Source organism: Hemitrygon akajei, chromosome 27 (genome assembly GCF_048418815.1).
Source record: "Hemitrygon akajei chromosome 27, sHemAka1.3, whole genome shotgun sequence".
NCBI lineage: Eukaryota > Metazoa > Chordata > Chondrichthyes > Myliobatiformes > Dasyatidae > Hemitrygon > Hemitrygon akajei.
Window position 1 is genome coordinate 23,308,458 of NC_133150.1, and position 16,303 is coordinate 23,324,760.

At 38.4% G+C, this 16,303-nt stretch overlaps 1 protein-coding gene across 5 annotated transcripts in view; it reads right to left on the bottom strand.

Moving 5' to 3' along the window:
- Window positions 1-16,303, bottom strand: part of LOC140717185 (TBC1 domain family member 22B-like) — a 339,243-nt gene that overhangs the window by 290,996 nt on the left and 31,944 nt on the right. For all 5 annotated transcript variants that reach the window (XM_073030478.1, XM_073030479.1, XM_073030477.1 and 2 more), the window contains one exon: window positions 10,080-10,393. In XM_073030478.1, coding sequence (XP_072886579.1) covers window positions 10,080-10,393 — 314 coding nt within the window. The remainder of the gene's footprint in view (window positions 1-10,079; window positions 10,394-16,303) is intronic.

Sequence of the window (16,303 nt, forward strand, 5' to 3'; positions counted from 1 at the left end):
CTTCGGGCAACCAGCTTCTTCCTCCTGTAATAGAAAACCAGCTCTTGGGTTTTGCTTTTATTTGAGTGAGGAGTTGTTGATATCCCCCTCCTAAATGCCAAATTGTAATCACTTTTGATTCAGTCAAAAGTGGTGTCATCAGCAAACTTAAAGATGGCATTGGAGTTTTATTTAGCCACACAATCACAGGAAAGAGCAAGTAGGGGAGGTGATAAGCATCTATGGTGCGCTTGTGCTGATGGTGATTGTGGTGTAGATGTTGTTGCCAATCCGCACTGACTGTAGTCTGTAGGTGAGGAAACAGAGGACCTAGGATCCAGATGCACACGGAGGTCTAGCAGCTCAGTAATAGGTTTCAAATGGCCAATAGCATTGAATGCTGAGCTGTAGTCCATGAAGAGCCTGCTGGCATATGTATCTTCATTGTCCAGATGTTTCAGAGCTCAGTGAAGAGCCAATGAAACTCAAGTCAAATATTTCCAGTTATGATAATCCCATGCTTCCAATGAATTAGCTGAGAACTTTAGCAATGAAATGCATGTAGAAAATGCATCCACAAATTTCCTAGACAGTGGCTTTTGAATAAAGATAATTGGATTTAGACTTCACAACCCATCAAAGACTATAATGGAATTCCTCCTCATAGCCCTCATTAACAAGACATTAAATGTGGTGCTAATTGATGTGCTCTTACCTCATACCTCATATCCAAAGAGCATTTCAACAATGACAAAAAAAAAGCTTTCATACCAGATTATGCACTCAATACTATTCAAGCATAGAAGTAAATTTTGGATTTGGATAGGTTATTTTCTGGCAGAGATGGTTGGTAGGTGGGAGGCCTTCAAAAATGAAATAGTGAGAGCAAAGAATTTTTAAATTCCTTTTAGAATAAAAGGAACCTGACAGGTTTTGGAACCATCATTTAAGGAATATTGAGTCCTAGATTAACAAGGTGGAGATGCACATCAAGTGTAGGCTGTTATTCTCAAATGAGGCTCTTGAGGAGTATACAAACACAGAACACTTAGGGGGGAAAAACAGAAGGAGTAAAAGAGAACATGAAGTTCCTCTGGCACACAAAGGGAAAGAATGCCACAAACTTCTTTAGATATATTAACAGCAAAAGGATAACAAAGGACAGAATTGACCTCCTTGAAGATCAGTGTGGCAATCTGTGCACGGAGCTGAAAGAGATGGCGGAGATCTTAAATTATTTTTTACATCTCTACTCTGGAGACACACCCAGGGTCTATAAGAATGGAGGGAAAAAAGTAGTAAGGTCATGCACTGTATTTGGATCACAGAAGAGAAAGTGCTTGCTGTTTTAAGGCAAATAAGGAGCGGATCAATCCACAGAGCGCAACAAGGTGACCCTTGTGAGATGCTGGTGCAGAAATTGCAGGGGCCTTGGCAGAGATGTTTAAAATAATCTTAGCCATAAGTTAAGTGCCAGAGGACTGAAGGATAAACCAGGAAACTATAGGCCTGTGAGCCTGACAACAGCTGTGGGTAAATTATTGGAAAGTATTCTGAGGGACTAGTTATGCAGATATTTAGATAGGCAGGGCCTGATTACAGGTAGTCAGTGTCTAACCAATTTTATATAGCTTTTTTTAAAAAACGGTTTTGAGGACGGTTGATAAAAGGAAAGATGGTGGATAGTGTCTGTATGGGCTTTCACAAGACCTTCAACAAAGTCCCACATGGGAGACTGGTCCAGAAAGTCAAGTCACTTGGAATTCAGGATGAAGTAGTAAATTAGATTCAGCATTGGCTTAGCAGGAGATCCGAATGATAGTAGATGGTTGTCTCCCTGACTGGAGGCCTATGACTAGTGGTGTGTCACAGGGTTAAGTGCTGGGTCAGTTGTTGTTTATCAACTATATGAATAATTTAGATAATAATGTTGTAAACTGTATCAGCAAATTTGCAGACAACACCAAAATAGGTGATGTAATGTGCTTGCAGCATGACCTGGACCAGCTGGGAAAAAAAAATCAGCTGAAAATGGCAGATGGAATTTAGTGCAGACAACACGAACACATCAAGAGGACCAACTCTGGTTTCTCCTGACAAAACGGGAGGATTTACACAGTGAATGATAGGCCAAATGAGGAGTGTGGTAGAACACCATGTCTGGAAATAGAGATTCATAATTCCTTGCAAATACAGGTACTGTACGTAGGGTGGTAAAGAAAGCCACAGAAGTTTCTGAATGGGCCATCATTGTTTACTGTTTTAATAAAATATTACCAAAAAATATAAATAAAGGAAATGAATAATTGGAACTCTGAAAGAAATGAATGAAAAAATATTCAATATTATGGAAATTAGACAGCAAAACAGCTTAGAGTGTGTGGGGGGGAGGGGGAATACAGCACATCAATCCTATCTCTGCTCCTGCTTGCCCATGCACAAATCACCACTCATACCCTGTAGGTCAACACAGAGTCCTGCTCCACCTCCATCCCCTAAGACCAAACTGTGGATTGGGTGGGGCTGTCTGTAGCAATGCCAATCAGTGAGTATGCAGCAGGAAGCTAATTCGCTTTGCCTTCCACTGATAGTGTTATAATACTGATAAAACATGACATGAAGGCTACAATTACTGCAGTGAGATCATCTACCAGAAACAGCAAAAGTGCAGAGGCAAGAACACTTGAAATCTACCACTACAAGTCTACCAGTACAACTTCCACTAAATGCCTGATTCTTATCATATTTTCAAAAAAAAAGCTCAAACCGCATTTCTTGGTGAGTACACACCCTTTATTGCCACACAGAATTTGCGTATATAGTAACATTTTTAAATATTTGTTTTTTTTAAACATTGCCTCAAACTCCAGTTTTCTAATTTGTGCATGTATATTCAATACTGATACTTATATTTTTTTAATACTTACTAATTTTCTAGTAACTCAATTATATTAATAGTATGGTGCATGTACACACAGTTGCAAGAAAGGTTTGTGAAACATTTCCAATTACCTGGTTTTCTGTATTAATTACTCAAAATGTGGTCTGAGCATTTAGGTCACATTAATAGACAAATACAGTCTACCCAAACTAATAACACACAAGCATTTGTACTTTTCATGTCTTTATTGAACACCTCGTTTAATCATTCAGCCCAGGCTGGTAAAAGTATGTGAACCCTTGAATTTAATAACTGGTAGAGGCTCCTTTGGCAGCAATAACCGTCACAAAACATTTCTTTTTTTTTGTTTCAGCTGATCAGACTTGCACAATGTCGAAGAGGAAGTTAAAACCATTCCTCCATACAAAATTCAGTTCATCAATATTTCTGGGATACCTTGAATAAACAGCCCTCTTCAGGTCATGCCACAGCACCTCAATTGGGTTAAGTTCTGGACTCTGACTTGACCATTCTAAAACATAAAATTTCTTCTTTTTAAACCACTTTGTTGATGATTTACTCGTGTGTTTCGGATCACTGTCTTGTTGCATCATCCAGTTTCTATTAAGCTTCAGGTGATGGACTGACATTCTCCTGCAAAATGTCTTGATACAATATTGAATTCATTGTTCCCCAATGACTGCAAGCTGTACAGGCCCTGAGGCAGCAAAGCACCCCCAAAACAATAAGCTCCTTCCACCGTGCTTCAGAGATGGGATGAAGTTTTAACGTCAGTGCACAATGCCTTTTCTCCTCCAAACATAACATGCATTTTTTCCAACAAGTTCAACTTTTCTCTCATCTGTCCACAGAACATTGTCCCAGAAGCATTGTGGATCATCCAGGTGGTCCTTTGACATGTAGCAATGTGCTTTTTTTTTGGAGAGCAGTGGTTTCCACAGTGGTGTCCTTCCATGAACACCATTCTCCTAGGGAGAGTAGCAACATTACTGAATTTCCCCTTTTGTAGACAATTTCTCTAACTGTTGAACACACGGGTCTTTCAAAATGTTTTTGTAGCCTTTTCTAGCTTTATGTATCTTTACAATTCTTCTAAGGTTTTCTGAAAATTGTTTTGATCGAAGCATGGTGCACATAAACAGATCTTTCTTGAGAAGAGCAGGCTCTGTCACTAACCTACCTTTTTTTGTCTTTTTTTATAGGGCAGGGCACGTCCACAACCCACTTCTCCAATCTCATCTCATTGATTGGAACATCTGACTCCAAATAGCTTTCGTAGAAGGCATTAGCCCAGAGGCTCACATACCTTTTTGAATCTAGACTGTGATTATTTAAATGGTATACTCCATATTGACAAGAAGAAATACAATTGCCTGTGTGTTATTAATTTAGGCAGATTGCGTTTGTCTATTATTGTGATGTAGATCAGACCACATTTTATGAGTAATTAATGCAGAAAATCAGGTAATTGTAAAGGGATCGCGAACTTTTTCTTGCATGTGTGCACAAGAACACACACACACACACTGTAATAACAATACAATTGAGTGAGTAGATGCTAGAAAATTGGTAAATACTGTATACAAGGACAAGACAGACAAGTCACTGGATTACTTAAAAAAAAAGGTGTGATAATTTTCAATCAAGGTCAACAGTAAAACAAATGCTTAATGAAAAAGCACCTAAAATAGACAAAGCTTTACTTGTATCCAAAACAAGAGAGAGTCTGCAGATGTTGGAAATCCAAGCAACACACACAAGGCTGGAGGAAGTCAACAATCAGGCAGCATCTATGGAAAAAAAGTACAGTCCACATTTCGGACCGATACCCTTTAGCAAGTCTTAGAGGACTTGGATCCTCTAAGACTTCAAACTTAATTGCAAAATCAGGCAAACCACACGCAGGTTGATGGTGCAATACCTTATCTCCCGCCTAGGTAGCCTCCTACCTGCCGGCAAGAAATTTCAACTCACAGACCTCCGTTGATACCCCTGCCCCCCCCCCCCCCTTACCCCATTCCTATCTATAATTTTAGTCTGGTTCTCTTTCTCTCTCTTTCCCCCCCCCCCCCCCCACTATAATCTCCCCCCAGCCCTACCTTTCTTTCTCTTTTATTTCCCATAATTCTCCACCTTCCCCCTAGCCCATTTCCCTTCAGCCGATCACTTCCCAGCTCTCTACTTCATCCCTCCCCCCACTTCTTATCCCCCCCCCTCGACCATCCCATGTTACTTCACTCCTGATGAAGGGTTTCAGCCCGAAACATCGTCACTACCTCCTCCCATTGATGCTGTCTGGCCTGCTGAGTTCTGTCAGCATTTTGTGTTTTTAAGCCACATATTCTGCCTGCAGTTTCTGTTCTAATTTCTACTGTTATGAGTTAGAGGCATATAAAATTATTCAAGCCATCCCCTTGAGAAACTCATCACTATCAAGGATGAAATGTCAAATAATGTGGAAAAACTAGACATGCAACTGCAAGAAGTTTACTCTGCAAATTGATGGAAGTACATTACGTTATAATGAAGCCCTTCTGATGATATATGTTAGGTTTCTGAATTATGATCATACCTGTGAGGAAATGCTTTTTGTCTGAAAGCTTAAGGCACATACTAAAGGTGAAACTATTTTTGAAGTCAAGAGTTATTTCTTGGAAAACAAAATTCCTCTATAAAATATAGTAGTTTGTGCAACTGATGATGATGCTTCTATGGTAGGAAGATAAAGAGGGTTCACTGATCATTTTTTAAAAATGCTGTTCCTGACTTTTTCTTTTGCACAAACTGTGTCACCCACCATGAGCATTTGGTTACAAGAAAAATTGGGAGGATGTTTGCAAGATATCCTTGCTGCATTAATGATGGCTGTCAACTTCAAATCAAATGCACTACAAGATAGTCGGGTTCAACAACTTTGAGGAAGAATGTCTGAATAACTACTAATGCATAGAGGTCTGATGGTTATCAGAAGGTCTTCATTACCTTCTTGCACTTATGGATAGTACTGTAGCATCTCTAAGTGATAAGCAGCTTAGAGAATAATTTGCAGTTGGTAATTCTGACATATTTTAACCGGTCAGATATTTGGAAAAACTGAATTTATTAAACGAACAGTTACAAGGGGAAAAAACTGTAAACTCATGTCACGCAGAAACTACTATCGCTTTCCTTGGAAATCTCAAAACTTTTCAGCAGTGGCACAGGACATTCATGTTTATGCAATTTCCTAAACTGGCCACTCTTAAAATAGAATTGCATGATCTAATTGTACATCTTAATAATTTGAAACAACAGCACACTGATAGGGAATTTCAGTTCAGAGTCCTGCTGGAGATACACATTCCAGTTTGGGTGGTGGATCCATTTGAATTGAATGTGAATGATGTTAACACCATATCGCAAGAATGTCTTATTGAGTTGTAAAGTGATACAACAGTTCAAACAAAAAGGTATCCTATTCAGAGCTTTGAAATTGTTCTATTTTTCCATATACACCTGCAACATTTAACATATAATACCTATAACCTGTTAAAACATAAATATTGAATGTATGGTAGAATTAGTACAGTTGACCAAAAGAACTTTAGCAACTTACGGAGACCATGGAGGATGGGGGCCACAGAAGTAAATGAAAGTCACAAGTGAGCCATGAGCAGAAAATGATTGAGAACCACAAAACTAAATTAGGATTTTATTCCCAGGAGTATAGGAGAATGGAGGGAGATCTTATGGAGGTATACAAAATTGAGGTGTATAGATGGGTAAATACACGCAGACTTCTTTTTCACCTGAGGTGAAGTGAGACTAGAACTAAAGGTCATAGGTTTAGCATGAATAGTGAAATATTTAAGGGGAACCAGAGGGAGATCTTTTTTTTTTTACTCAGGGTGGTGTGAGCAGGGAACAAGCTGTCAGCATAAGAGGTGGATGTTGGTTCAATTGTGACACCTGAGAAGTTTGGATAGGTACATAGTAGATGAGGGTTATGGAAAGCTATGATCTGGATGCCAGTAGATGGGACTAGGCAGAAAGAAAGGTTACAATGAATAGATGAGCCAAAGGGCCTGTTTCTGTGAGTTCATGCTGTGACTAACTTACAAAGACTCTCAAAGACCAAACACAACCAAACCCCACTCTGTGGCCATTTAGTTAAAAGTAATTTGCTTTTACAGAATTCACAAATCACTAACTAAAACTGAGATACAAAATAAAATTCTCTCAGAATTTATGGTGTAACACCCTGGTTCATATTTTTATTGTTATGTTATAGGTATTTCATTTAGCAGTTCTATAACAACAGTCTGTTCTGCTTTCAGCCTGTTTGGGTTACCGTTGAAGATAAGGGATGATGAGAATGTGTGCTATCCAACTAAGTTGCTGGAACTGGGGGCAGGTTTTGAGTGAGGGACATTAAGGTTAGTGTTGGGGCTTTTGTTCAATGGGAAACAGAGAGAGAAGACGCTGGAGAGAAACGGTCGTAGGATTTGACCCTGTGCAGAACCATGATTCGATGGAGCCATACGCTGAGATCGACTGAGGATCGGTGAATATCGGTGAAGCTTTGAGCTCCAACTTGTGCACATTAGACTATTTAATTAAAATAGGAACTTTTCTTTTCATTTTTCTTTACTAACCCTTTAGTTAACATTCAAAAATGTAATTCTAATATAATTCATAAATACAATAAGTGTATTGTCTGTTATTTTATGGCACTAATTTGTAACAAGGTAGCAAATTACACAGCATCCACACAATCCGGTGTTTGGGATGGGGCAGCCATCTCAATCTCACAGGTCTGGCAGGACTGGAGTACATCTTCCCTAGACTTACGCAGCCAAGGAAACCAAAGAAATTGATGAAACACTCAATGCTTCCTCTTCCAAGTCTCTAACTGGTGTGGCTTGAGGTGAGAATGTACAGTGGGAGAGAAGGCACACTGAAATCCCTGCAGCAGCCAAAAGGTTATCATCATCCATTCTGTTGATCTCGCATACGCTTGCTGTCCATAGGTTGGGTACTTGAATCCTGTAGAAAGCTTTTCATTTGATTTGCATGTTGTACATTTAAAACTGAGTCATGTTGAATCTGATCTGGCTCTTCGGTAATAGAGTGTGAAATTGTGGAATCTGGAAACTACATGGTACAGGAAGAAAGCTTTCATCTCATTGCATACAATGGTGATTGAAGTGGTTACTGATCTAGTCCCACCTCCCTTGCACATAGTTCAGTTTCAGTTTCATTTAATAATCTCATCTATATTGAAACACAGTGAAATGTGTTGTTTGCATTAACAAACAATACAACTTGAGGATATACTGTGGACAGCCTGCAAGTGTGGCCACACATTCTGATGCTGATATAGCATACCCACAATGCTCAGCAGAAGATCAAAGAACACAACAAGCAACAAGATGCCAAGAGCTCTCAACAAGCCCCGTCCTCCCATCCCCATCCATCCACCCACGCACCCACTCACACAAAAAGATAGTTCTCCAACCTCAGGACATGCACAATTTTTAAATGTGATGAGGGTTTCTGCCTGTACCAGTCTTTAGCATGGGAAATATCAGATCTTCACCACCATTTGGTGCAAATATATCTCTATATGTACTATAATCCTTCTACTAACGACCTTAACTCCATGCCCTCTGGTCTTCAATCTCTCAGCTAAAGGAAATCTGCCTAGGCCTCTCATGGTATTATAGATCTTGATTAAGCCTCTCCTTGGCTCTCTTGCTCCAAAGGAAACAAGCCCATCCTATACAGTCTTTCATTACAATTTGCCAGCAGTCTCCTCCAAAATCTCATCAGCGCCTTGTCTAGCAAAACCATGGGATTGAGTTCAAGATCCGAGAGGTAATGTTACAGCCGTATAGGATCGTGGTCAGACCCCACTTGGAGTACTGTGCTCAGTTCTGATCACCTCACTACAGGAAGGACGTGGAAACTATAGAAGGGGTGCAGAGGAGATTTACAAAGAAGTTGCCTAGATTGGGGAGCATGCCTTATGAGAATAGGTTGAGTGAACTTGGTCTTTTCTCATTGGAACAACAGAGGATGAGAGTGACCTGATAGAGGTGTATAAGATGATGAGAGGCACTGATCGCATGGATAGTCAGGCTTTTACCCCAGGGCTGAAGTGGCTAACACGAGGAGGCACTGTTTTAAGGTGCTTGGAAGTAGGTACAGAGGAGATGTCAGGGGTAAGTTTGTTTGTTTTTACACAAAGAGTGATGAGTGCGTGGAATGGGCTGCCAGCGACTGTGGTGGTGGTTGATACAATAGGGCCTTTAAAGAGGCTCCTGGATAGGTACATGAAGCTTAGAAAAATAGAGGGCTATGGTTAACCCCAGCTAATTTCTAAAGTAAGTACATGTTCGGCACAGCATTGTGGGCCAAAGGGCCTGTATTGTGCTGTAGGTTTTCTATGTTTCTATTACGTTTTTTCCCCAATTCACTTTTTTGACATACGCACCGATGCTATATCTTGATCAAATGGGAAATCATGACACAGACTGTTGTCTAGGAAGACAAAATCCCACACCATAACATAGGATAAGGTCTGTTAGTTAAGTTGATATGTTGATCAAGACAAATAACAGCATTCCTGAAATTATATCAGCGAACACTTCACAGCTGTTCTACACGAACAGCTTCAATTTAATAACTGCTGCAAACAGAGACTCATGCAACAATTCTCAGTTGTGCATCCGATATACAAATCTAGAACATTATTTAAGTATTCAATTGGGATGCAAACAAAATAAAGTTGAGTCATTAATACTTAAATAATCTTAAATGATTATTTAACGGGGTTACACGGGGATAACGGGGTTCATATATTAACTGATAGAAGATGGAGTCCCTCTTTAATTAACTTGTACAAAACAGCCCCAAAAAGGCTTTGAATGTGATTACCCAATCCATGTCCATTGTGAAAATATCAAATAGTAGAGTATTTGCAAATCCTGTACTTCTTCAAGTCAAAAAACAATTATGTACCCACCCTTGCTGTCGATTTTCTGCTGTTCAGTATTTTCCATTATCTTTTGAAAGTTCCTAGATGATCAAACATTCCATATTTCTCATTAAATATTTTACATTAAAATATGATAAACTAGGGAGTAAAGGGAAGAAAAGGATTATTTCATACCAAGAAAAACTCACTCCAGCTACACTTGTATAAGCAGACCTTTACCTGAAGACTTTGATAGTTGCACCTCGCTGTTTGACTTGACCACTTTGCCATTTGTTTTAGCCTCATCGATTGATTCCGATTGATGCAACTTTTCACCTGGCCGGTCCTTTAATTTATTGTGGTTCTGAATGACCTGAGCTGCTGTTGCCATTGCAACCTTTGAATTAAGATTCTGGGAAGCAACAGACAAGAACTCCTCTTCTTCATCATCCCCAATGTCCCAAGCATCACTGGTGCTTTTTGCAAACTCATGGAAACTTGAGGCTCTCTTTGATTTTGACTGTGCGTACATCTTGGAACCTTCTTTAAGTAAGCTGCAAAATGAAAAGGAACAAAAGATACACGAGTATTAAATTAACTGTTCTAATAGCTGTATCAAAACACTAACCCCAAAGCATGACTGAGTCCTGTATTTCATGAATGTCACTATTTGATATCAAATTGCTTTTCAATAATGAATCACTTCATTACTTTTATTTTTAAAAATGACAACTAATTGAAATCAATCTGTACACAGTAACAATGGCAAACCACTTCTGTAAAAGAATTTGCCAAGAACAATCATGGTCAAGACCATGACCGCCCACATTATACGACATGGCACATTATGTATGAATGAACACAGTGAAGGATTAGTATTTAGTGCCAATGACTTTAAAATAAATTTATATATGTGTTAAAATATCTTTAATGGGCCACATAAATATGTAGCACAATGACAATAAATGTTAACTGATTAAATTTTGCATTAGACTTAAAAACTCCTACATTCCAAACTAAATAATAGTTGTCTCAAGCAGTAATCAGGGACAGTGTAACTCAACAAACATCAGATTCAAGATTCAGGATGATTTAATGTCATTTCCAGTATACAAGTATAAAGAAGAATGAAATAAATGTTACTCTGAATCCAAAGCAGCACAAAAAGCAGTAAAATAAACACAATAGTAAACAGAAATAAGTACTTAAGTTACCATATACATCGATTTGATTGTATGTCCATAAAGTGATACTAAGCAAAGAATTGTCTGCACACAAAGTGGCTGACAGGAAATGATAAAGTAGTCGTGGTGAGAATGCAGAGAAGTGGGCTTGTGGGTGGAGGTGTTGATCAGCCTCCTACTTAGGGAAAATAACTTTTTGAGTCTAATGTTCCTGGCATGAATGCTATGTCACCTCCTGCCTGATGAGAATGGGATAACAGTCCATAAATAGGGTGGGAGGCATCCTTCGTAAGGCTACTGGAACTTTTCCGAGATATTTCTGTACATATCCTCGATGGCAGGTAGGCCGATGCCAATGCTGTGTTGGGCAGTTTTGACTATCTGTTCAATAGCCTTCCTGTCCGTACAAGTGCAGTTTCCGTACCATGCAGATGCAACGAGCTAGAATGCTCTCCACTGCACGCCTGTAGAATGATGAGAATATAGATGTTCATAGTCCAGCACTCTTCAGCCTTCTCAGGAAGTACACAGATTGGTAAGCTTTCCTGATTGTCCCAGAGCACATTTCACATAATGTGCACTCCCAGGAGTTTGAAATTGTTGACAGTTTCCATTGCCGTACTGCCAATGCAAATAGTGGTGTGAGCGGTGAGAGATCTCCTAAAGTTTATAGCTATCGCTGTTGTCTTGTTGACAATGAGGAAGAGGTTATTTGCCTGGCACTAGCACCAGGCCTCAAGTTCTACCACCTTCTCTCTGTAGGCCATCTCATGATTTTTGATGAGTGCTGTTTATCGGCAAACTTAATGTGGTGACTCATGTGTTTGTCTGCACAGTTGTGTGAATAGAGTGTACAGCAATGGGCTCAGCACACAGCCCCAGGGGGCACACATGTTGAAGATGATGGGGAGGGAGGCATCACATTGTTTTAGACTTACAAAGATCAGAACAAATTTATTTTGACAAGGTGTACAGCAATTCACTTTACTGATAAAATTTATAACCCCCATGGTTGCCTGCAAAATCTCACTCACAGTCCAATCCAATTTGTAGGTTTCAAGACAAATATGACAATTTGTGTATTATGACCCCCAAAGCCACTTGCATAGGAAGAAATAATTTGGTTTGCACATTATTTGAATCAAACTTGGCTTAAGGCTTGCAAACCATTGTTAAATGTTCCATCATCAATTGCATACACATGCAAATCTGCACAGGTTCCCTCTTTGCAAGTGCTATAATACCATTAGGAATAAAATTAATTGAAAGTCAGTTATTGAAATTGTGTGAGAATGTATCACCATAATCCAAACCAACTGCAGACTATCTGATCAATAACATGGAGATGGTCTTCCTTCTGAAGAACTATTCTACTCATTTAGCTCATTAATCCAGTAGGTGCCCATGGAGCAGTCCAGCGTTTATGATTACAGGTCTTTATTTTCAATTTAGTATATCAAATACTATTTTTGAAAACAATTAAATTGTCATACCACTTGCCATTTTAAGCTTTAATACCAAAGACCACCCCCCCACACCATAATCCAAATCTTATCAGTCTTAATAAGAACCCCTTTATGTAGTCATCTTCCAACTTCAAATCATATTATACAAAAATTCTAAGCCATAATCATAATTACTATGTTTAATCAGCTTATTACAGTTTGACTCAGTTGATTACATGCTCACGTTTAAGTCAGAAGGTCATGGATCCATGACCAATGAGAATTACACTATACAATCTACACCAATTCTGAGAACGAATGCACTGTTATTTTGGATAACATATCAAATTGTGATCTCATCTATATCTTGCAATCATAAAAGAAATATAGGGAGCTTTTCCGCTTAGCTATTTATTCCCTTATCCAATACCTCAGAAAAACATTTAATGATTGATGTTAGTAACTATATGCATCAGCATGTGCACTCTTCTATAAATGCCGACGTGACAATTTGTAATCAGGTACATTGACTGTGATGCAGTGTAATTCATCCTGATAAAGGCACAATGTAATTAAAAGTTCTTTCACTTTCTTCCTCCAGGCACTTCAACAAGGCAATAAAGGCTATTTTAATTATTTAAAATAGGTAACTTAGTCAGATCACACTTTTTCTGGCAAATGATCATCGCAAGTAAAAGTCTGTAACTTCCCTTTGGATTTGACGACAGGCAAGGAGACAGGTCTGTTGTCAAGAGCTAGGAGGACCTAAAGTTCGATCGATCTGACGGTGGTGTCTGAAAAGAGGATGCTGTCCAAGTTGCATGCCATCTTGGACAATGTCTCCCATCCACTCCATAATGTACTGGTTAGGCACAGGAGTACATTCAGCCAGAGACTCATTCCACCGAGATGTAACACTGAGCGTCATAGGAAGTCATTCCTACCTGTGGCCATCAAACTTTACAACTCCTCCCTCGGAGTGTCAGACACCCTGAGCCAATAGGCTGGTCCTGGACTTATTTCCACTTGGCATTATTTACTTATTATTATTTAATTATTTATGGTTTTATATTGCTATATTTCTACACTATTCTTGGGTGGTGCGACTGTAATGAAACCCAATTTCCCTTGGGATCAATAAAGTATGTCTGTCTGTGATTGAAACACCGTGCTGGGTTCGGGCACCAGAGTGTAATGAAGTAGTTAAACCCAATGGCTGATCAAAAATTTAGACACTGGGCCAGATTGAAATGGTCAGGGTGTAAGAGCCCAAGGTGAGGTACAGGCCAGTTCAGATCACTGTTTCACAAAGTTTATTTGGCTCTATGCTGAACTATGGGACTCGTGTGGACTTCAGTTCAAAACACTATTTGCTTGCGTTTTTTCCCCCTCTGCATACTGGGTGTTCAATGGTCTTTTTTAAAAATACATGGTTTTTTTGGGGGGGGGGGGTGTTTCTTTGTTTCATGGCTGCCTGTTAGGAGACGAATCTTCAGGTTGCATAATGAATACATACTTTAATAAATTTACTTTATACTTTGATCTCCTAATCCTCCTCCATGCCTGGTAGATAATTGCCTCAATATCAACCATAAAACTCACGTCACATCAAACGTTAAAATGAATGACCCACAATCACCACCACCCATTCTCTTGGTAACTACACAAAGCAAATACATGCAATTCACAAAATGATCTTGGATATCTCTGCAATCCATTCCTCAGGCATGATCGCTGATGCTCTCTGTAGGTACTCATCACAACACTGATGATAATTTTATGCCCACAACTCTTGAACTTTGAGTTATCCAAAAATACTTAATTTACACCTTCCCTCGTTATATTGGAAAAAACCATCATCAGCTATTTGTTTGTTCCTATTTGTCCTTTCCCCAAAATTATAGAATTGAAACAACTTCATTTCGTTCAGTCCTTCAATCCACCCACAACCTTGTTGAAGGCTGCTTGCAATTCCACAGACAAGTCAACAGAGAAACTGCAAGAACAAGAATGTGGAGCAACAACAAAAAAAAACAACACAACCTGCTGGAGGAACTCAGCGTATTAAGCAGCAGCTGCAGAGGCAATGGGTTAGTCAATGTTGAATCTAGCCCCTATATCATGGTTAGTGGGAACTATCCATCTTTGAATCCGCATCAGCTCAGGTTTATTATTAATTTGTCAAGAACCTCCAACTTTATTCCTGAACGTTACAACATTGTGTGAACTACATATTAGGAGTCTGATCACATGCTAAATATTTACAGGGAGTAATTAGTTGATGTAAATAAGCCTTCTTTGCCAACTAGCCAATGCCTGTGCTACATGTAAGTAACACTTCACTTACAAGCATTATCTGGATCAACTTCAATTTCCTTCTATTTATCTGCGTTATTTATCTCAAATAGTTCAGGAAGTAGACAATGACAGTTAGAAATGCTTTTGTTACTGTAATTCTTTAAAGAAAAAAAGCCTTGTTATAACTATTTCTATGTTTCATTACAGCTTTCATGAGACTAATTAGAGAACAAATCATACCTATATATTAAACCACAGCATGGATTTAAAATGTTCCACCAATGTTTAAGACATGGCTTAACAATTTAATAATTCTTAATGGGGCATAAAAATAAATATTTTTTGTGTAATTTATTTTATGTAATGTTATTTACTTCCAGTCTGCATAAAATCCAAAGAACATAATGATATAGTTTTATCTAATTGTTGCAATGAAGTCACAATGAAGAAAACATGCTTAACTGAGATGTGAAATAAAACAGTGCTTTTTAAAAGTACAAGTGTTCACACTACTGCCACTACAATTAAATGATCCCCATTCTGTGTAGAATGTATACAATAAATATTGCCTTTATTTACAAATTAGATAACAATCTAAACTAGATATACCAATGACTAATAGTTAAAAAAATTCTGTATAAAAACCCTTTTAAGTAGTCTACTAACAAAGTACAGGTTCATTTACTTTAAATATTACTGTCTTCATAATAGCTTACAAGTTGACATTTATGGTCCATTTCCTTCCACTTGGCAACTAATTCAGGTCAAGTCTTTTGAGGACATTCAGTTAGTGATCTTTAAAACTTTCCATCCTTCTATGATAACCAGTTTTTTTAAAAAAATTAAGATCAAGGCTGCCTTCACTTTTGGTAAGTATTCAACTACAAATGAAAAGAAGATATTTATTATGAGCCTCCTGCCAACATTGTTCAGAGCTGTCCAATTCCATGATTTTGTAATCTGGCTCTCTCCCATAGTTGCTCAGTTAAAATCCAGTGCACAGACAGGTTTCAACAGAGAAAAACCTTTAGATCTTTTTGCATCTTTCAGACCTGAAGTACCAGGCAAAAAATTTTTTAAAAGTTCAACAGGTAAAAGCAGTAAAGAATCCAAAGATAAAAAGAGACTGTAACCAATTTAAACCCATCCAATAATTGAATGATAGTACATGAGAAGGCGGTGTTACTTTGGAAATGGATGAACTGTGACAATAAATGTAACATTGTTAAAATTGACAAAGGCTTGGTCTTACACAAAGAAATCATAAATTGGAGATCAACTTTTGTTGGTTTTCTTAAAACCATAAAGCTGCTGTCTGAGTTAGTGTGATCATACAGCTATTAAAGCATCTTCCCAAGATAGTTCCACTTCAAAAGAGAGTGTATATTATTTTCTCTTCTTCTAAAATTCTAACCTGAACTGATCTAAATAAAACTATTTCAAATACCACATGCAGGATTTTAGAAACTTGGTACCGTAGATTCCGGACTACAAAGCGCACCTGATTAAAAGCCGCTGGCTCTAATTTTAGAAATAA